This window comes from Phaseolus vulgaris, chromosome 8, assembly GCF_000499845.2.
Source record: "Phaseolus vulgaris cultivar G19833 chromosome 8, P. vulgaris v2.0, whole genome shotgun sequence".
Taxonomy (NCBI): domain Eukaryota; kingdom Viridiplantae; phylum Streptophyta; class Magnoliopsida; order Fabales; family Fabaceae; genus Phaseolus; species Phaseolus vulgaris.
The window spans coordinates 26,303,277-26,324,144 of NC_023752.2; the positions used below are offsets into that span (position 1 = coordinate 26,303,277).

The following is a 20,868-nucleotide window of genomic DNA, read 5'->3' on the forward strand; positions in this document are numbered from 1 at the left end:
CAACTCTTCCAGGTCTGCCATGTGTTGTGCCCTATCCTGCGACGCCACTACCATGTCATCCACGTAGGCGTATACATTCCTTCCTAGCATGGGCGCCAGGATCTTGTCCATCAGCCTTTGGTAGGTGGCGCCCGCGTTTTTCAGCCCAAAAGGCATCACCTTGTAACAGTAACTGCAAGTCTCTGTCATGAATGCAGTTTTACTCTCATCTCTCGGGTGCATCTTGATCTGGCTGTACCCCGAGAATGCGTCCCGGAAGCTCAGCACCTTGCTGCCGGACGCACTATCCACCAATGCGTCGATGCTGGGTAGTGGGTACGAGTCTTTCGGGCACGCCTTATTCAAGTCCGTGAAGTCCACGCACATCTTCCACTTCCCATTCGCCTTCTTCACCAAGACGACGTTGGCTAGCCACTCAGGGTATTGAATCTCCCTGATGTGGCCAACACTCAACAGCTTCTGCGTTTCATCCTTTACCACCTGCTGCCTCTCTTCGTTAAACTTTCTCCTTCTTTGGCGTACGGGGCGGACCGAGGCGTCCATGCTGAGGTGATGACACAGGAAATTAGGGTCGATGCCGGGCATATCCAAGGCGGACCATGCGAAAGCATCCAAGTGGCGTGAAATCACTTCTGCCACCCCTTCCTGTTCTTCTGGGCTCAGCAAACTTCCTAACTTAAACGTTTTGCCACCAATTTCCCTCTCCACGGCGTTAGCCGCCGGTTGTTCTCTGCTACCATCCTCGACGTGCGCCGCCTCTTCCACGGGCGCCGCGTCGTCAGGACCTTCTTCCATGGGTGCATCTGTTTCGGGCGTCGCCCTCGCGGGTACGACCTCGTTAGGCGTCGACCCAGCGGGCGTCGCCTCAATCATCGTCGTGTCTGCACTCGGCGGACGCTCATACACCATGAACACACCTCTTTTCGTTTTCAGGCTGTTCTCATAGCATTTCCTTGCCTCCTCCTAGTCTGACTTGATGACTATCACCTTGCCACTGAGGTCCGGCAGCTTCATCTTCATATGGCGTGTGCAGGCTACTACGTTTAGCCGGTTCAACGCCGGCCTGCCCAACAAGATATTGTAAGCGGAGCTGGCGTTCACAACCAAGTACCGGATGCTCTCGGTACGCGAGGCCTCTCCATCCGTGAACGTAGTCCTCAACTCCAGGTAGCCTCGGACTTCCACCTGGTTGTCCGCAAACCCATAAAGGCACCCTGTGTAGGGCCTCAAAAGGTCAGGGGATAACCGTAACTTATTAAATGTCGACCAGAACATGACGTCTGCTGAACTTCCCTGGTCGACAAGAACTCTGTGCACCTTTCTTCCAGCTGTGACAACCGAAATGACCACGGGGTCATTGTCGTGCGACACCACGTCTCGGAGATCCCCTCTTGTGAATACGAGGTCCGACTCCCACGGCTCACCCGATATCCTTTCTTCGATCGAGTTGACCCCCCTCGCGTATTTCTTTCGCTGGGAGGCGGTGGGTCCTCCGTCGGAAAATCCTCCAGCTATGGTATGGACCTCGCCGAGAACCGGCGTCTCATGTGCTTGTTCTTCCGCTGGCGGTGGCAAAGTGGCGGTCGTTGCGGGTTCCGCGACATAATCCTTCAGAAACCCGGTTCTCACCAGCTCATCCAGCTGGTAACCCAGCGACAGGCAGTTGTCAATGTGGTGACCGAAAGCCTCGTGGAACTCACACCAAGAGTCTTTCCGAGGCCCCAACACCTTATCAGACTTCGCCGGTCGCCTCAATCTCTCAGCTCTATTAGGAACGGCGATCAGGTCCTTCAGTTCCACCACAAAATTGTATCTCGCCGGCCTCGTTCTCTCTCTGGCCGGGCGATCACCTCCCGCTGGACCCCGGGGCTGGGACTTTCTGGCTTCGTAGGGGCGTCTCGCCGGTCGTGGTCTCATTGACCCTGGCGGGTTGAGCTCGCGTCGGTCCTCTCGGGCGCGAGGGTACGACGCTGGTGCGCTTCACGCACACCTCCCCCTCAGAAGCGATATGCTCTACCGCCCGACGCCGTAGTTCAGCAAAAGTTCTAGGGCGGTTGCGAATGATGGATTCACCAAAAGGGCCAGGGCATACGCCTTTCACAAACGCGTATACAATCATAGGTTCCTCTGTCGTACCAACCTTTACTACCTGGGCCCCGAAGCGATTGATGTATTCCTTTAGGGTGTCCCCTTGATACTGTTTCACATGAAACAAATCGTAGGAAACCGGCGGCGGGGCCTTGTTTGCTAGGTATTGTTCCCTGAACAATCGTGACAGTTGTCGGAAAGAGGTGATATGGCCGTTCGGTAGGCTGATAAACCAATCCATAGCCATTCCAGTCAAGGTGCTCATAAAGAGCTTGCACTTGGCAGCGTCAGAGCCGCCTACTAGGACCATCTGTGTGTGAAATGCAGAGAGATGTGCCTCGGGATCCTCCATCCCGGACCTTGGGCCCTGCGAAAGTGTTGGGGATCACTGCATCTAGAATCTCCTACGAGAAGGGAGTGGAAAACTCCCTTGGCGGGGAGAGGTTATCCATCTCGTCATGTTCGCGTTGCCCCCGATTATTCCGCAAGCCCCGGCGTAACTCCTCATTTATACGATGGAGCTCTTCATTCCTCACATGCGAGGCCTCGAGATCCGCTTGCATGCGTTCCTGTTCCAACTTCGACTCCGCTATATCATCTTGCAGCCCCCGCATTATCTCCAGGACCTGCTGCGTGGACAGTTGTTCTGGCGCTGCACGCGCAGTACCTCGTCTTATGGTGGCCATTTTCACGGTCTCTTCAAACCTCCTCCAACGTTACTATAACTTGGTAGATCTTCTAAAACTTGTGATGGGATTGGTGTTTTATATCGGGCCCCACGGTGGGCGCCAAATGTTCCGTCCGGTTGACCTGGGACGTCTTCGTGCGCGACCTCAACCGTCAGCTAGGGACTCTTTCCCACTAGTTACCCGTGGATTCCTGCAAAGAAGGACAAAAGGACGCCCTAGCGGTCGTTTGCACTCCGACGCTCAAGTCAGCCGGCAAGAAACACCAAAAAACTAAGCACCTCCGTATCGGAGCACCGCGTATGGCACTCTGAAGGTGGTAAAAGGAAACTGTGTCTAGTGTTTATTTCTCCTTCCAGCAAAGATCTTTCCCTAGTCCCTTGTGCGTAACCTCAAGGCTCGAGCAAGCAACTAGAGAGTTTCTGGGAAATTTGCCAAAAGTTCCAACCCCGTTCCCAACATTCTCGGCGCTATTTAAACTACCCAAGCATTTAAAGCGCCTTAAAGCGCTTTTAATCATAAAACGTAACGCACTTAATTAACGTGTCTAATTAGAAAACGTAGCGCATTTAAGACGTTGAAACGCTTGGGAGCCTTTATAGTACCTTAAACGCTCGAAACAGAAACTGTATTAAATGACTTTAATTACCTGGTACCTGACTAAATGGTGTTTCTATTCTGACCTGGCTGTCGTACACGTGGAGGGCCTCACAGCGCCATCACCCCATCTGGGGACGTTTCTACGTGTGAGTCCTCCTGCTTGGGAGTGCTACTGTGCAAGGGGTGACTTTTTGGGTGCCAACTCATGCCCCCAATCATCTAGTCACTCACTTAGAGAGCGTATCTGCCTTCCTCTCGTACCCTGCACCCGGCTACCCTGGGCGTGACCCTCCTCTAGAGTCGTATCTGTCCCAAAGGCGTCTCTGGGGCGGCAGGGGTACTTCACGAGTCAGGCTGCCCTACACTGGTGCTGTCACTATGGCCTTGTAGCCACCTTTCTCTTCTCTTTATCACTCCCCCGGATCATCGGGACCTGAGGCCTTCCCACGGTGTCGCTCCCTCCATGGTCTTTCCTACCCATGGGTATCGGGGAACCATCCTGTGATTGCCTTGCCTTAGTGATATTTGATCTTGGCGACACCCTGGTTGGGCGACGCCTTCACCTAGGCGACGCCTTGCCTTGGCGACGCTGGCACTTGGCGTCTCTTCACCTAGGCGACGCCTTGTGTTGACTTTGACTCCAGGCGTTGACTTTGACCTTGACTTTGTCAACGCCCGGATACGGGACGGTACATGATCGATCCCCGGGGCTCATATTTGATGTCGAATTCTGACAGCTCAACCGCCCACTTCACCATCCTTCCTGCTACATCTGGTTTCTTCAGGACCCTCTGGATTGGCAAATCAGTCATTACCAACACCGTAAAGCTCTGGAAGTAATGACGTTGTGTCCTCGCCGAAAATACAACCGCTAACGCTTCCTTTTCTAGGGCCTGATACCTCACCTCTGGGCCTTGCAGCACCTTGCTAACAAAATAGATGGGCCTTTGGACCTGATCTTGATCCTGGACGAGCACTGTGCTTATTGCCCTCTCAGTTATGGCAAAATACAGCCTGAGTGGCTTTGCGGCTTGGGGTTTGCATAGAACTGGTGGGCTCGCCAAATATTCTTTGAGCTTTATGAAAGCCTCCTCGCACTCCTTCGTCCAGACAAACCTGTTGTTCCTCTTCAAGCACTGGAAGTATGGATGGCCCTTCTCCCCACTGGCCGATACAAATCGAGACAGGGCGGCCATTCGCCCGGTGAGCTGCTGCACCTCTTTGACAGTGGCGGGGCTCCTCATCGCCAAAATGGCGGCACACTTTTCGGGGTTAGCCTCGATTCCCCTTTCTGACAAAAGAAATCCCAGAAATTTTCCTGCTTCCACACCAAAGACACACTTCTCAGGATTTAGTTTCATCTTGTACCTGGCTATGGTGATGAACAACTCTTCCAAATCGGCAACATGCTTGCTCTTTTCCAGGGACGTCACGACCATGTCGTCGACGTATGCCTGCACATTCCTTCCGAGCATAGGGGCGAGCACCTTGTCCATTAGCCTTTGGTACGTGGCTCCTGCATTCTTCAGCCCGAAGGGCATCACCTTGTAGCAGTAGCATGACCTTTCCATCATGAAGGCGGTCTTCTCTTCATCCATGGGGTGCATTTTGATCTGATTGTACCCCGAGAAGGCATCCAGAAAACTGAGCAGCTTGCACCCTGATGCACTGTCTACCAGGGCGTCTATACTCGGCAAAGGATAAGAATCCTTTGGACAGGCCTTGTTCAGGTCTGTGAAGTCGACACACATCCGCCACTTTCCACTACTCTTCTTGACCAGAACGACATTGGCGAGCCATTCTGGATATTGAATCTCTCTGATGTGGCCTGCTGCGAGGAGTTTTTGTGTTTCGTCTTTGATCGCCTGCCTTTTCTCCTCATTTAACTTTCTCCTTCTTTGGCGGATAGGCCTGACTTGGGGATCCATTGCTAAGCGATGGCACAAGAAATCGGGGTCAATCCCCGGCATGTCTGAAGCAGCCCACGCAAAGGCATCCAGGTGTCTACTAATCACCTTGGCGATTTGGTCTTGCGTCTCGCTATCCAAGGTTCTCCCCAGCTTAAACACCTTACCGTTGATCTCCTTCTCGAGCCATTCCTCCACTAGCTGAGGCCTCTTTTCACTGGCGATCAGCGCCCTCGCGATACCTGTTTCTCTAGCGGTCTCCGAGCAGCTTCTTTCTCCCTCCAACCGAGCGGCGTTCTCGGACCTCGCCTCTATATCCTCCATAGGTACATCGCCCCCGGCGGCCACCTCCAACACCGTATCCGAAACTCGTCGCCGAGTTTCCTGCGCAGGCTCCGCGCCAGGGGGAGGCGTTGTGGTTACGTGGCACACAGACCTCTTGTTTTTTAGGCTGTTTTCGTAACACTTCTTCGCCTCCTTTTGGTCAGAGCGAATGGTGATGATCAAACCCTCCATAGGCGGTAGTTTGATTTTCATGTGCCTTGTCGAAGGCACAACCCCCGTTCTGTTGAGCGTTGGCCTTCCCAACAGTAGGTTGTACGCCGACGGAGCGTTTACAACAAGATACCTGATCTTCTCTGTTCATGAGGCCAAACCATATGTGAAGGTCGTCCTCAACTCAATATACCCCCTTACCTCCACTTGATCGCCGACCAAACCGTACAGGCAGCCCCCATATGGCCTCAGCTGATCGGGAGACAGTTGTAATTTTTCAAAAGTCGGCGAAAACATTACATTTGCCGAGCTCCCTTGGTCGACCAGTACCCGGTGGACTGTCCTTCCCGCCGTGACAAGTGAGATCACAATAGGATCGTTGTCGTGAGGTACAACGTCCCTAAGGTCTCCTTTGGTGAACGTGATGTCCACGTCGGGTGAGTGGTCCTCAAAGACTTCCACTGACATCACCGACCTCGCGTACTTCTTGCGCTGCGATGCAGTGCACCCTTCACCTGAAAATCCGCCAGCTATAGTGTGGATCTCACCGTGGACGGGCACCTCGTGCTGCTGTCCTTCGTTGCTCGCTGGTTGAGAACCCGTTGATTGGCCCGCTTGCTTTTCCAGCAAGTAATCTTTCAGGAATCCGCACTTGACCAACTCGGCGAGTTGGTATCCCAAAGCCAAACACGAGTTGATGGAGTGGCCAAAGCTCTTGTGGAACTCACAGCACGTGTCTGGTTTTGGACCCAAAACCTTCTCTGTCGTCTTCTCAGGCACTTTGAGCCTGGCGACGATATTCGAGATGGCGATCAGATCAGCCAACCCCATCACGAACTCATACCTTGGTGGGCGATTAGTCTCTCTGGGCCGCCCTGACCCCTTCCCCTTCCCGTTACCCTTCTTAGGATCATAAGGATGACGCATCCTCTTGTCCCTCTTTCCCGCCGCTGCCTCCATTACTCTTTGCGGCTGGACCCTCGTCTGGGCGCGCGATGGTTTGGTTGGGGCCACGTTTCCCCTTTTCTCGGAGACTTCGCTCTTGGCGGCGATGTGGGCCACAGCACGTCGCCGGATTTCAGCAAACGTGGCGGGGTGACTGCTGATAAGTGACTCACTAAAAGGCCCAGGTAACACACCCTTCTTGAAGGCGTGTATAAACATCTCTTCGTCTTTACCTGGCAAGCGGACTATCTGGGCCCCGAATCTATTCAGGAAATCCTTCAGGGACTCCCCCTGGTACTGTCTCACGTCAAACAAGTCGTAAGACACCAATGGTGGTGCCTTGTTCACTATATACTGCTCAACAAACATCTTGGAAAACTGTTGAAAAGTGGTAATGTGGCCAGTAGGTATACTGACGAACCAGTCCAACGTTGTTCCACTAAGAGTGCTCATGAACACCTTACAATAAACCGCGTCAGACCCCCCGGAGAGCATCATCTGAGTATGAAACGCCGTGAGATGGGCCTCAGGGTCCTCCACCCCAATGAAAGACGCTTTCACCACCACAGTGTTAGCCGGGACCACCGAGTCCATGATCTCTTGGGAAAACGGCATGGGGAAGTTGCGAGGTGGGGATGGGGGTGCAGATCTGTCCCCGACCGCGCGCTCCTCCTGCTCCTGCAGGGCTTTGCGCAGCTCTTCGTTAACCCTGTTGAGCTCTTCATTCCTAGCTTGCGAGGCCACCAGTGCCTCGTGCATCCTTTCCTGTTCAGAACGTGATACAGCCACGTTCTCCTGCAGCGTCCTCATCATGTCCATGACTTGTGTCATGGACACAACATCTTCGTCTGTTGATGGCGCGACTGAACTTGACCGTGTTGTCCTCATCTTTTCTCAGCAAACTTAGCAACTCAAGAAACTCCAAACAAACGGTGAAAACTCCAGGAATCGACTGCGATAGCGAGCAGTCGAACAGAAAACACCAAAACCACAACAAACACGAACTATGGTTGGGAATCACCTTTTATTCAGCCCCATGGTGGGCGCCAGATGATCCTGCCGGTTGACTTAGCGCCAAAGCGTTGCCTCGTCATGAACCTCCTCACCAGCTTGACTCCACGTGCCCTTCAAGTTCACACCACAAGAGCTTCCTCAGGGAACCTGAAAACACAAGGTGGCGCCTCTGCGGCCGGTGGCGCTCCGACACTCAAGTCAGTAACAAGAACACCCAAAACTCAAAGAAAATATGCTCTGTAGAACCGTACTAAAGGCACACAACCCTAGCAAAATGAGCCGTAATGAAAACGTACCTCTGCAAATTCTGTTAAGTTTACCTTTATAGCTAGGTTTCTTCTCTCTCCAGGCCGTTATGCTTTTGGACGCGTGGCTCGCATCCAGCCCTGCACGTGTCGCCATCTGGGCTGGGATAGCAGGTAGCGCCTAGCCCTACACGTGTCATCATCTGGGTTGGAGTAACAGATAGCATCCATCCCTACACATGTCGTCATCTGGGTTGGGGCAACTTGAACGTTATTTCTGTGTAGTAACCAGCCGCGCAGCTAAGTCATCTACCCATGGAGCAAGCTAACACGCAATGTTCCTTATAACACCACCTAACCAGGCGAGTATCGGGTGCAGCACAATGCACCATCTCTGTGATATCGCCTGTTGTTAATGGCACCCTCCTTATCACTGCGCCATGAATGTTCTTGGGCTGAGGAGACCTTGTCACCAACGAATGTGCACTCTGGGAATCCTGTCGCTGATAGGCAAGCTGTCCCCTTCAACCCACACGCCCTATGCTGGCGCGACAATCGCCTCACTGGAGTTGTACACTTGAACTTACACTTCTGAGCCTTCATCAGCTTCAACTGAGCTTGTCGGGAAATCCGGCGACGTGCTTTCTGCGGCGATGTCAAGCTACCTAGTCGCCAATCGCCAAACACGTCGATGACAGATAAACCCGGCGACAACCGACCATGTTCATCGCAGAACGCCAACTCCATGAACCGGCGACTACGCTCACCTCTAAACCATCCATCTTTCTCTTGCCCACGTGTTCCACTGAGCACGCCCCACATAGTCACGTGCAAGCCACGTCATCACACCCGATGACCTGGTCGGTACAAGATATTTAGAGAAGTAAATAAATTATGTTCATGATTTTTTTTTAGTACTAATTTATTTGTAAAGTAAATATTATTTATAATTTCAAATACACGTTAGAATATTTATATTTAGCAATAAGTTTTTTAATAGATATTTCTTACCATGCTATTTTAGAAAAAAATATAATAAAAAATGTTTTTTAGAATTTTTTTAACAAATTATTTATTTTTTATCGTTTCATTAACTCTAAATTTAATTTTCACTCCTTTTAAAAAAATATATCAATAATTTAAAATAATATTAAATCATAACATAAATTAGTCATTAGAAAGTTAAAATAAAACTTATCAGCTTAAAATAGTTATAATTTTTTTATTACGTAAATAATCATTTAAAATATGAGACTGTGTGTATTGATGGTTTGTGCCTTCATAACCGATTGGAATTCTTTGAATGTTGAGATGAATTTGCGGTAGCTTTAATGGAGGAGGCGTGCAAAGAGGCTCACTTGGAGTTATGGTTTCCTTGTAGGTGCATGCTAAGTATGGAGAGTGAATTGTTGGGTCATATCACTTGAGCTAGGTGGAGAAGAAGACTAAAGTGTCTATCCAAAGGAGGCAAGACAAGAGTGAGAATTTGGCTAGCAACTTTGGTAGCAATTTCACTCATTCATTAATCTTATGAAAGCATGAGCCAAATACCTCGATTTATAGGTTAGAGGGTCGACCATGAATTACAAAATTGAGTGGGAAAATTCAAAAGAAATTGGTTCGAATTTGGTGCCTATTTGGAGCACACATGGGAGGCGTGACATGGTGTGTTTCATGTGCTCTAATTAAGTTTAAATGACCGGCCATGGTTAAATTAGGTTTTTATAGAAACCCCAATTTAACCTAGGTTGGCTTTTAGATGCCTACATTCAACCTAAATGAATTTCTATGCTCTACTTGACAGAAAAATTAAAGTTTACTCTACTAGGGTCTTGGCTTGTTTGAACATGTAGAGAAATGTTTCTCTGCCATCAGTAGCAGCATCCCAGTCCTCTTGAATCTTGTTTGCTATAGCCCTAGTTGTTGGCCTTGATCTTCTAGTTGTTGGGCTTGTGCTTGGGCCTCTTCCATCATCCCCTCTCTCTTGAAGAGGATTTGTCCTCAAATTCAATGCTTCTGCCTCTTCATCTTCACTACCTACAAAAAGGGTTAAATACATAACATTGAAAGTAGTATGTACTCCATATTCTTCAGGCAAGTCAAGTTTATATGCATTATTATTGATTCTTTTAAGAACTTGAAAGGGTCCTGTACCGTCCCGTCCCCGAGCATTGACCAAAGTCAAAGTCAAAGTCAACGTATGGTGGGACCCCTCAAGGGGGCCCAAGGGAGAAAGTCAACAGGTTGACTGCTTAAGGCGTCGCCGAGATAAGGCGTCGCCGAGATAAGGCGTCGCCAGGTGTGGGCATCGCCAAGATGAGGCGTTGCCAGGTTAAGGCGTCGACGGTGCCACCCCCCGATACCCATGGGTAGGAAAGACCATGGAGGGGGCGACACTGCGAGAGGCCTCATTACCTCAAGACAATGACAAAGAGAAGAGAAAGGTGGCTTCAAGGCCATATTTCTAGTACCAGTAGGGGGTAACTTGACTCGTGAAGTACCCAAGCCACCGCTGGGAGACCCTAGGACAGATACGACCCATGAGAGGGCCATGTGCATGGTACGAGAGAAAGGTAGATACGCTCCCAGGGCAAGTGACTAGAGGTTGGGGCGCATGATTTGGCACCCAGAAGTCACCCCCTTGGGCCAGATGCACTTTGAGAAAGGAGGACTAACACGATGGATTATCCCTAAGTTGGGTTACGACGCTGCAAGGCACTCCACGTAGAGTAACAATCATGTCAGAAGAACACGTGGCAATAAGTACTGTGATCCGATCGGTCATCGGTAGTCGATGACGTCAGCAGCAGAGAACCACGTGGACCACTCGCAGGGTGACACGTGGACCAGGTGGCAGAGAGGTCAGGGAGACAATCGCCAAGAGCGGTGATCGGTGGTCAGTAACCAAGCGACCACCGACAGATCAGGTGGCAGAGAGGTCGGGGGACAGATCATCCAGAATGGTGATCGGTGGTCAGTAGCCAAGTGGCCACCAACGGACCAGTTCTCAGACTCGCGCCTGGAGGCAGAGCGCGAGAAGCGAATAAACACTTATCAGTCATCGGGTGTATTGTCATCGGGGTCTCGTGTTACACGCAGTTAAACTGGGACTGAGGTTCCCAGCGAGAGCGTTACGCATGGATCTCGCATGAGCACACCTCAGGGAATCATGCACGAGAGTGGCCTGAGGGGACTAGTAAACCAGTCAGTGATTGGTGATTCCCTCAACCCATTACGTGCGTGGCATCGTGAAGGGTAAGTCGCCTACGCAGAGAGCAACGTTTGGTGAGTGTGCCTAGACCAGCCACACCCGACGTTCTCCTAAGAGTATGCGATTTACCCAGATAAGAGAAATATCCTAAGCTACTCCGCAAGGGCGTAACTTAGGCACACAAAGAGAAGCGCTAGAGCCCTTCCAGTAAATGACACGTGTGTGGTTAGATGTGAGTTGCAGGCCTCCACGTGTCACCATCTGAGAGGGGTGCGGTCCAGACAAAAGTGCACTCCATACCATTAAGGGTACAGACAGGCGCAGCCCAGCGCAGAGACGCGCGGACACGCACAGACACCCACACTCTCTGATTCTGCAGGTACACTGTCTCTGAAAAGCGTAACAGGTTTCTGACACATGCCAGAAAAGCATAACAGAATTCTGTTATGCCCAGAAACAGAGACAGAGAGATAAAAGGAGGAATCAGGGAGAGAAGTGGGGGATACGAAAAACAGAGAGCAAGAGTTTTTCACACACACTACTAGTTTTCTGATTTGGTGGTTCTGTGGACTAACTTGATCGTCGGAGTGCAAACGGCCGCCAGAGGCGCCGTCTGTGTGTTTTGCAGGTCACATTTGGAGATCCAAGAGAAGGTTCTGAGGGTGATTCTGCAGAAGACGCAGTCGCGTAGACAGGGCAGAGAGTGCTACGAAACGATTCCTCCACGTTCAAGTTGCCGGCAGGATCATTTGGCGCCCACCGTGGGGCACGAGTGAATCGTTGTCCCATATATACCACAGTTTTAAAGCTTACCAGAGTTTTATCAGTTTCCTTGATAGAGAAAGATGCCTAGAAACAGACAGCCATCGCCTGCGCCATCCGCCGACGAAGGAGCTGTGACAATGGCGCAGGTCCTGGAAATGGTGCGCACGTTGCAGGATAACGCCGCAGCGTCAAAGGTTGAACAAGAGAGGATGCAGACGGAGTTAGCTGCGTCGCAAAGCAGGAACGATGAGCTGAATCGCGTCAATGAGGAGTTGAGAAGGACGCTGCAGGCGCAGAGGGAACACATGGTTGACGAAGGGGTGTCTAGATAGCCCTCACCTCCAAGAGCGTTCCCCATGCCATTCTCCCCTGAGATCATGGGAACCATGGTGCCTCCCAACCTGGTGGGGGTGAAGGCATCGTTCAAGGGGGTAGAAGACCCGGAGGCGCATCTGACGGCGTTCCACACCCAGATGATGTTGTCTGGGGGTTCAGACGCTGTCTACTGCAAAATGTTTATGAGTACGCTCAGCGGAATCGCCATGGAGTGGTTCGTGAGCCTACCAGAAGGACATATCACGTCTTTCTCTCAGTTCTCGAAGCTCTTCACTGAACAATATATCGTCAACAAAGCACCTGCAGTGGTGTCATACGACTTGTTCGATGTGCGCCAGTACCAAGGTGAGTCGCTGAAAGACTACCTCAACCGCTTTGGAGCACAAGTGGTTAGAATGCCCAGCAAAGATGAAGATATGCTGGTGCACGCGTTTAAGAAGGGAATGCTGCCTGGCCCCTTCAGCGAGTCTCTCATCAGGAGCCATCCTAGCACCTTTGCAGAGATTCGACGACGTGCGGTGGCGCACATAGTGGCAGAAACAGAGGTTTCTGAGAAGAGGGGAAGTGCTGCACCACCCAGACCGCGTGGAGGGCAAGGAAAGCCACAGCAAGCAAGGGTGCATGAGGCCAAGGAGGGGAAGAAGGTGCGGGAAAAACCTCGTCCCTATGCACCAGGCAAAGACCAGAGCAGGGGGCGTGCAAGGGAGAATAACGCACCCCCGAGATACAACTTCATGGTGGAATTGGCGGATCTCATCGCCCTTCCTGCTGTAGCAGCAAGACTACGAGTACCAGAGAAGACAGATAAGGTACTTGGAAGGAAGAAGAATGAATGGTGTGAGTTTCATCAGGCCTTTGGCCATACACTTCATTCCTGTTTGGCGCTGGGACACCAACTGGCAGAGTTGGTGAAGTCTGGTTTTCTAGCAGATTACCTGCGTGAGCCGCAGGGTGATCGCGCGTCAGGATCCCAGACTGGAGAACAGCAGCATGAAGTCCCTGTGCATGGGGAAGTGTAGACGATCGTGGGAGGCTTCTCTGGTGGGGGATGCACAGCTTCACAAAGAAGGAGATACGCTCGATCGGTGATGGCGGTAGATGCAGTGAATGAGAGTCATTACCCTAAAGTGGACATTATCTTCAGGAAAGCTGACCTACGGGACGTTGTCCCGCACGACAACGACCCTGTGGTCATTTCTCTCATCACAGCGGGAAGACGAGTGCATAGAGTACTCGTAGATCAAGGAAGCTCGGCGGACGTCATGTTCTGGCCAACATTCAACAAGCTACAGTTGTCCCCTGATCAGCTAAGACCGTATACCGGGTGTCTCTACGGTTTTGCAGGAGATCAGGTAGAGGTGCGGGGATACATCGAGCTGAGGACAACGTTCACTGACGGAACGACAGCCCGCACTGAAAAGATAAAGTACCTGGTGGTGAACGCCCCTTCTGCGTACAATGTCTTGTTTGGGAGGCCAACACTCAATAGACTGGGCGCAATACCATCGACGAGGCATATGAAGTTGAAGCTGCCGTCGATGGAGGGGACCGTGATAACCATCAGGTCGGATCAGGCTGAGGCAAGACGCTGTTATGAGAACAGCTTGAAGCAAAAGAGAAGTGTGTGCCACGTCACCACAAAACCACCACCAGGCGTGCGCGAAGAGCGATCGGTGGTCAGAGAGACACAGGGCGCTCAGAGGATGGAGGATGCTGCGGTGGGGGGCTCCCAGGTAGCCCAAGTTGAAGAAGAAGAGGAAGGCGCGATCACCCCCCGCGAGTCAGGGATCGCGAGGGCGGTCATCGCCAGTGAGAGAAGGCCCCACCCAGCTGAAGGATGGGTCGAAGTGGACATCGGGGGAAGAAAGTTCAAGTTAGGGGGATCCCTCGTTGAAGAAGAGCGAAGGCTGATCGTGGGTGTGATTGAGAAGCACATGAATGCCTTTGCATGGTCAGCATCCGACATGCCAGGAATCGACCCCGATTTCCTCTGCCATCGGCTGTCGATGGACCCTATGGTTCGACCTGTGCGACAGAGGCGAAGGAAATTCAACGAGGAGAAGAGGAAGGTGATCCACGACGAAGCGCAGAAGCTCCTTGCCGCAGGCCACATCAGAGAAATCCAGTACCCCGAGTGGCTAGCGAATGTGGTACTGGTTCAAAAGGCAAGCGGCAAGTGGAGGATGTGCGTGGACTTCACTGACCTCAACAAGGCGTGCCCCAAGGATTCTTACCCCTTACCCAGTATAGATGCTCTAGTTGATAGCGCGTCGGGGGGAAAGCTACTCAGCTTCTTGGACGCTTTCTCGGGGTATAACCAGATCAGGATGGACCCAATGGATGAATGCAAGACTGCGTTTATGACGGAACGGTCTTGCTATTGCTACAAGGTCATGCCATTTGGGTTAAAGAATGCGGGGGCTACCTACCAGCGGCTCATGGATAGGGTGCTCTCGCCCATGCTGGGAAGGAACGTACACGCCTATGTAGATGACATGGTGGTTACGTCCCAAGAGAAGAAGCATCATGCAGCTGATCTGGAAGAGCTATTCACCACCATTGCCAAATACAGGCTGAAGCTCAACCCTGAGAAATGCATTTTTGGTGTAGAGGCTGGGAAGTTCTTGGGTTTCCTCTTAACAGAGCGGGGAATCGAAGCCAACCCAGAGAAGTGTGCGGCGATCGTGGCGATGAGGAGCCCAACGACGGTGAAGGAAGTGCAGCAGCTCACCGGTCGCTTGGCGGCCTTGTCCCGGTTTATGTCCGCTGGAGGGGAGAAAGGTCACCCATACTTCCAGTGTCTCAAACGCAACAGCAGATTTCTCTGGACACAGGAGTACGAGGAGGCCTTCATCAAGTTAAAGGGGTATCTGGCGAGCCCACCAGTCTTGCGAAAACCTCAGGTAGGCATCCCTCTTCGTCTATATTTTGCTGTGACAGAGAGAGCAGTCAGCTCAGTCCTGGTGCAAGAGCAGGACCAGGCCCAGAGGCCTGTTTACTTCGTGAGTAAAGTGCTGCAAGGCCCTGAAACAAGGTACCAAGCCCTCGAGAAGGCTGCTCTGGCGGTGGTGTTTTCAGCCAGAAGACTCAGGCATTACTTCCACAGCTTCACAGTGGTGGTGATGACTGATCTACCTATCCAGAACGTATTGAAGAAACCTGATGTAGCAGGCAGGATGGTCAAATGGGTGGTAGAATTGTCAGAATTTGATATTCAGTACGAGCCCCGAGGACCGATCAAGGGGCAGGTGTTCGCGGACTTTGTAGTCGAGCTGTCATCAATCGCGACACCTGCAGAGGGGCTAGATTTCCGATGGGTGTTATCGGTGGATGGCTCCTCTAATCAGCAGGGGAGCGGCGCGGGAGTCATCCTGGAGGGACCAAACGGGGTACTGATCGAGCAGTCCCTCCGCTTTGCCTTCAAGGCTAGCAACAATCAGGCGGAGTATGAAGCCCTGATCGCAGGAATGTTGCTAGCGAGAGAAATGGGAGCAAGAAATCTGCTGGCCAAAAGCGACTCTTTGCTGGTCACCGGGCAGGTTACAGGGGAGTTCCAAGCAAAAGATCCCCAGATGGCAGCCTACCTGGAGTATGTGCAGCTCCTGAAGACGTCCTTCGCCGAGTTTGAATTAGTGCATGTGCCAAGGGAGCAAAATGCCAGAGCAGACCTGCTTGCCAAGCTGGCCAGCTCAGGCAAAGGAGGGAAGCAGAGGACCGTCATTCAGGAGACCCTGAAGGTATCGGGCGTTCGTATCAGACAACCAGGTGCTTCATGTATACAAGTCAATGGAGCGTCTAACGATCGGTCATCGGTCATTGACCCAAGAAACGCTGAGAACGCCAAGGGTGAGATCGCGACCGTCAAAGACCGATGATTGATGGAGGTCCATGCGGGGAAGGAGCCCGACACCTGGATAACGCCATACCAGCTATACTTAGAAGATGGTGTACTCCCGCTCGATGCGGCAGAGGCCAAAAGGATAAAGAGGAGTTCAAGTAAGTTCACTCTTATAGATGGAAACCTCTTTAGATTTGGATTTTCTCACCCTGTGCAGATCTGTGTGCACGGTGAGCAATGCACCAGACTCATGTCTGAGCTGCACGAGGGGGTGTGCGGAAGCCACGTAGGTGGTCGTGCTTTGGCAAGTAGAGTGCTCCGCGCGGGGTGCTACTGGCCAAAGCTGAAGGAAGACTGCATAAGGTTTGCTCAGCGTTGCAAACAGTGTCAACTGCATGCAGACTGGCACAAGGCACCCCCTGAGGAGTTGAGGTCCATCCATAGCCCGTGGCCATTCCCTACATGGGGAATTGACATCCTAGGACCCTTTCCCCTGGCGGTAAGGCAGATGAAGTTCCTCATAGTGGCCATCGAGTATTTCACCAAGTGGGTGGAGGCAGAGCCAGTCGCACACATCACCGCACAGAAAGTCGAGCACTTCGTCTGGAAGAACATTGTCTGCCGCTTCGGAATACCCAAGAGGCTGGTTTCCGACAATGGCACCCAGTTCACAAGTCATCAGCTGAGGAAGATGTGTGAAGAGTTAAAGATACAACAGGTTTTCGCTTCAGTGGAGCACCCACAAACCAATGGGCAGGTGGAGTCAGCAAATCGAGTGCTGCTCAGGGGGCTGAAGCGAAGACTAGACAAGGCCAAAGGAGGCTGGGCAGAGGAGGTCCCCAGAATTGTATGGTCTTATCACACCACCCCACAGTCCAGCACCCATGAGACACCCTTCAGCCTTGTCTATGGGACAGACGCCATGATTCCTGTGGAGATACAGGAGAGCTCCCCCAGATTCTTGAACTTCGTTGCTGAAGGGTCCAGTGAAGAGCGTAAGGTGAATCTGGATCTGCTAGACGAAGTGCGAGAAGAGGCCAGAGTCAGTGCTGAAGCTGTGAAGAGAAGAGTAGAGCGGAGGCACAACTCTAAAGTGAGGCCCAGGCGCTTCCAGGAAGGTGATCTGGTGATGAGAAAGGCGCAGAATGACATGCAGAACAAGTTATCCCCAAAGTGGACAGGCCCGTACAGAGTGGTGGAGACATTGGAGAACGGAGCCTATCGCCTAGAGACTTTGGAGGGAGGAACAATCCCCAGAACGTGGAATGCCACCCATTTAAAATTTTATTTCAGTTAAAGTTGTACAGTAATGGCGTTCTCGCGCTAAAAGATACATGCTTTGTATGTGGTGGAAACAGTTGAACAGACAAGGGGGCACTCTTTTCCCTAAGGAGGGTTTTTAACGAGGCCACCCAATTAAAGAAAAATTTCCAGCATATCAAGTGTGCTCAAGTGTTAAAGTTAAAATCCTCCTTGCCCCAGGTGCAAGTGCAGGTGATTGGTTAGGCCCTACTTGCCCTAGGCGCAAGTACTGGCACCGATCTAAGTGTTCCTCACCCCAGGCGTGAGCGCAAGCAGTTAAAGGTCTGAAAAGCCAGGGGTGCTAGTAAGACCAAGGGAGGGAATGGAAAGGTTTTGACAAAACGTCCTTACCCACTTGGCATACACCAATATTGGCCCAGTAAGACTCTTAGTCCGAAACCCTTCTCACCCCAGGAGTGAGGCAGGGAATGAACGACTCAACGCCCTGGAGGGTGATGACCTTGGGGAAAGTAAGAGGGGTTAGCGAGAAACACTTTTATTTCCCCAAAACAAGGCATCACCTCGAGCGATCGGTGCCAAGGTTCTCTATGCACTTAGCGCTAAAGCGACAGAGAAGCTAAGTAAAGACTAAAGAATGATCACTGATGAGTCGTCAGTGATTGGTTAGTGGTGCAAAGCATTGCACAAAGACTGCCAAACACCAAGCTGAGGGAATAGCCAGTCGCGATCAAGTAGAAGCGAAAGAATAAGAGAAACAGATCGCGCTAAGCCTGAGCTGGTTAACACTTAGTCGTGCGCAAAGTGAAAGACAAAGCTCAAGATCGCGCTAAGCCTGAGCTGGTTAACACTTAGTCGTGTGCGAAAGGAAAGGTAAAGCCCAAGATCACGTTGAACCTAAGCTAGCTAACAGTTAGTCGCGCACATAAAGATAAGTGAATCTCAAAGAAAATACAAGGGAAGAAACTTATGCAAGAAAAGAAGCATTGAGAGTTTGTATTTACAGTCAAGTCTTATACAAATTTTGGAGCATTAAGAAAAATTGTGCAAAAGTTAAATTTGCAAGAAGGAGAAAAGTTTAAGGGGAAGGAGGGAGGAGCTTTCCATCCACCACTTCATGATAGATGCTGAACTGCGAGAGGTCCAGGTCTGGGAGAACGCATCTGACTTGCTCGAGGGCTAGCTCGAATCCATCAGTGAGGGCATCAGCACCCACGTTCATCAAGTCAGCCTTTTCCGCCTCCAGATTTTGCTTTGAGGCCTCCGCAGCATCTCTCTCAGTGGTCACGACAGCAAGGGAGGAGGCAGCTTCAGACAGTTTGCCCACCACCTCCTCAAGTCTCTTCTCCCCAACAGCAGCTGCTTCTTTGGTGGACTCGAGCTCCCCCACTAGCTGAGTGTTCAGTTGGCGCAGGGAGGAAGTCTCGGCCCTAAGCTCCACCACCGCGCAGTCCAAAGAGCTCACCGTCTGCCCCATCAAGATCTCCGTCTTGATGGTCTCTTGGACCTGCGCTAGGTATTCCCTCCTAGCCTTCTCCACCATGCCTCGCATCAGTTCAACGGATCCTTGAGCAGCTTCGAAGTCACTTCGCAGTGACTCCTTGTCGTGCTCAAGCTCCTTCACCCTCTTCTCCAGGGCTATTTGCTTGCGATGCTGGGTGGAGAACTCCAGAGAGAGCACTACCTGCCTTGCCAGGTGCATATCCACCTCATCACCATTCCACTCGACGAGCTCCCGGTGGCTTATGAGCTGTCGAACCAGGGTGATGACCCTGCTGAAATTCTCGTGGGTGGCCCCAGAAGCGCTCAGGCGCAAGCTAGACCCACCACATTCAGCAGTGGCGGTAGGGATTGGCAGCAGTGGTGGTGGTGCACCCCCAGTTTGGGCAGAAGCGCCCCCAGCAGGATGAGCGGATGGACCAGGTGATTGGCCTGCTGGGGGGGAAGATGGCAGTGTGGTAGTTGGAGGCAACTGCTGGCCTGGAGAAGGAAGGTTGGTGGGTTCTGAGGCAGGTTGAGCGCAGGGAGGAGGGGAAGACCCTTCCTCTACCTCCACCACCTCAATCTCTCCAGGCTGGAGAGATGAGCCCCCCTCAACTGCTGCTTTCTTCCTCTGGCGGTGTATGAGAGGAGAGCCAGAGCTCTCCTCTTCAGTTGAGGCGACGGTAGCAGCAACAGCAAGTGAAGTGGAAGCCTTCACCAGCCTCTTCCTCTTCTTTCCTTGCTCGGGGCCTTCAGCTGGCGCGACCGAGAGGGGAGGGGCTGCGATGGGCTCAGTCGTAGAAGAGGAGGACCCAGTGCCTTTGGTTCCCCGACGCTTGGCAAGCTCCAGCAAGGCCAGCTTCCTGTCTTTCCCCGTCATTGAGTCTGCATAGACGAGAAAGGGAGGGGTTAGTTGGCCAAGTTATGCAAGTAAGTCAAAAAGCACATAAAAACATGCATGAGAAGAGGCAAGTATCCTAAGAAGTGCAAGAAGAGCTACCTATATATTTTTTCAGCGCCACCACATCGAATTCGTCCTTGATGAGGCGGGCGGAGTTGTACTTGGCCCCCAGGAGCAGCCCACATAGCTCGCGCTCGTAGGGGGCCATAGCTTCGAGGTCCCTGGACTTCTTGAATTCAACTCCAGGAACCCAGTAGAGGGGATATCCCTCGAGCAGATTTGGACTTTGAGGGGTAGCAAATATCATGTAGAATCTGCCCTTCCAGTCTTTGAAGGATTGCTGGTACAGGCCCAGGAGCACCCGCCCAACAACCCCGTTCAGGCTAACCCAGGACCTATCCCCAGGGTTCTTCGCTTCGAAGAAGTAGAGGAACACGTCCACGGAGGCGTTGTGCCCGAAATGACTGCAGAGGATTTGAAACGCCCGGATGAAGGCCCAGGCATTTGGATGGAGTTGACAAGGCGCGACGTTTAACTACATCATCAGCTCCTTTTCGAAGAAGGTGAAAGGGAGGCGCAGCTTCAACCTCTTGAAGATAGCGGAGTAGATGAAGACAAAGGGCACCCCATTGGTGGCCCTGTCATCCGCGCAGATGGGCATTCCTCGAGGAGGAATGCGAATTCGGATATTGAAATCATTCTCCCTGTCGATGGCGCAGGAAGGCTCATCAGGATTGTGGCTCAGCAAGCACGTGAGGTGGCCCTGGGGCAATAGAGTGGAGGTTTCAGCGAGCAACGCCAGGGAGGCCCATTCGTAGACCCTGGCGTTATCATGGAAGGAGGTAGCAACAGGCGGTGGTGAAGCTGGCGCACTCGCGGAAGGCTGTGCACCAGAGGACGAGGCTACTATACGCGCAGTTTGTTTCAAGCGAGCCATCGCGAGATAGCTGCAAATGGAGGAAAAACGAAAGTCAGAATGAATGGAAGAAGAGGAAATGATGAATGTTCTGGTGAAAACAGAGAGAGGAAAGGAGAAGGAGATGCCCAGGTGAAAAGAGAAGAAGAAGAAGCAGAAGCCAGAGTGAGGGGGTGAAA

At 51.9% G+C, this 20,868-nt stretch overlaps 2 protein-coding genes across 2 annotated transcripts; both read right to left on the reverse strand.

Annotated features, from left to right (window-relative positions):
* Positions 1 to 5,923: 5,923 nt before the first annotated feature.
* LOC137824839 (uncharacterized) lies at positions 5,924 to 7,609 on the reverse strand. Its single transcript, XM_068630516.1, has one exon. It carries the CDS (start codon positions 7,607 to 7,609, stop codon positions 5,924 to 5,926), a length of 1,686 nt encoding a protein of 561 aa, XP_068486617.1.
* A 10,859-nt stretch (positions 7,610 to 18,468) lies between these two features.
* LOC137824840 (uncharacterized) lies at positions 18,469 to 19,752 on the reverse strand. Its single transcript, XM_068630517.1, has 2 exons — positions 19,311 to 19,752; positions 18,469 to 19,028 (listed from the first exon to the last, which is right to left on the reverse strand). Exons 1-2 carry the CDS (start codon positions 19,750 to 19,752, stop codon positions 18,469 to 18,471), a joined length of 1,002 nt encoding a protein of 333 aa, XP_068486618.1.
* Between the last annotated feature and the right edge of the window lie 1,116 nt (positions 19,753 to 20,868).

What these genes read in the sequence shown, in the direction of transcription:
- LOC137824839 (XM_068630516.1), bottom strand. Translation starts at nt 7,609, where the DNA reads ATGAGGACAACACGGTCAAGTTCAGTCGCGCCATCAACAGACGAAGAT.
- LOC137824840 (XM_068630517.1), bottom strand. Translation starts at nt 19,752, where the DNA reads ATGACGGGGAAAGACAGGAAGCTGGCCTTGCTGGAGCTTGCCAAGCGT. An exon ending in CCCAGCAGGCCAATCACCTG is followed by an intron (nt 19,029 to 19,310) that starts GTCCATCCGCTC and finishes GCAAGCAAATAG; the next exon opens with CCCTGGAGAAGAGGGTGAAG.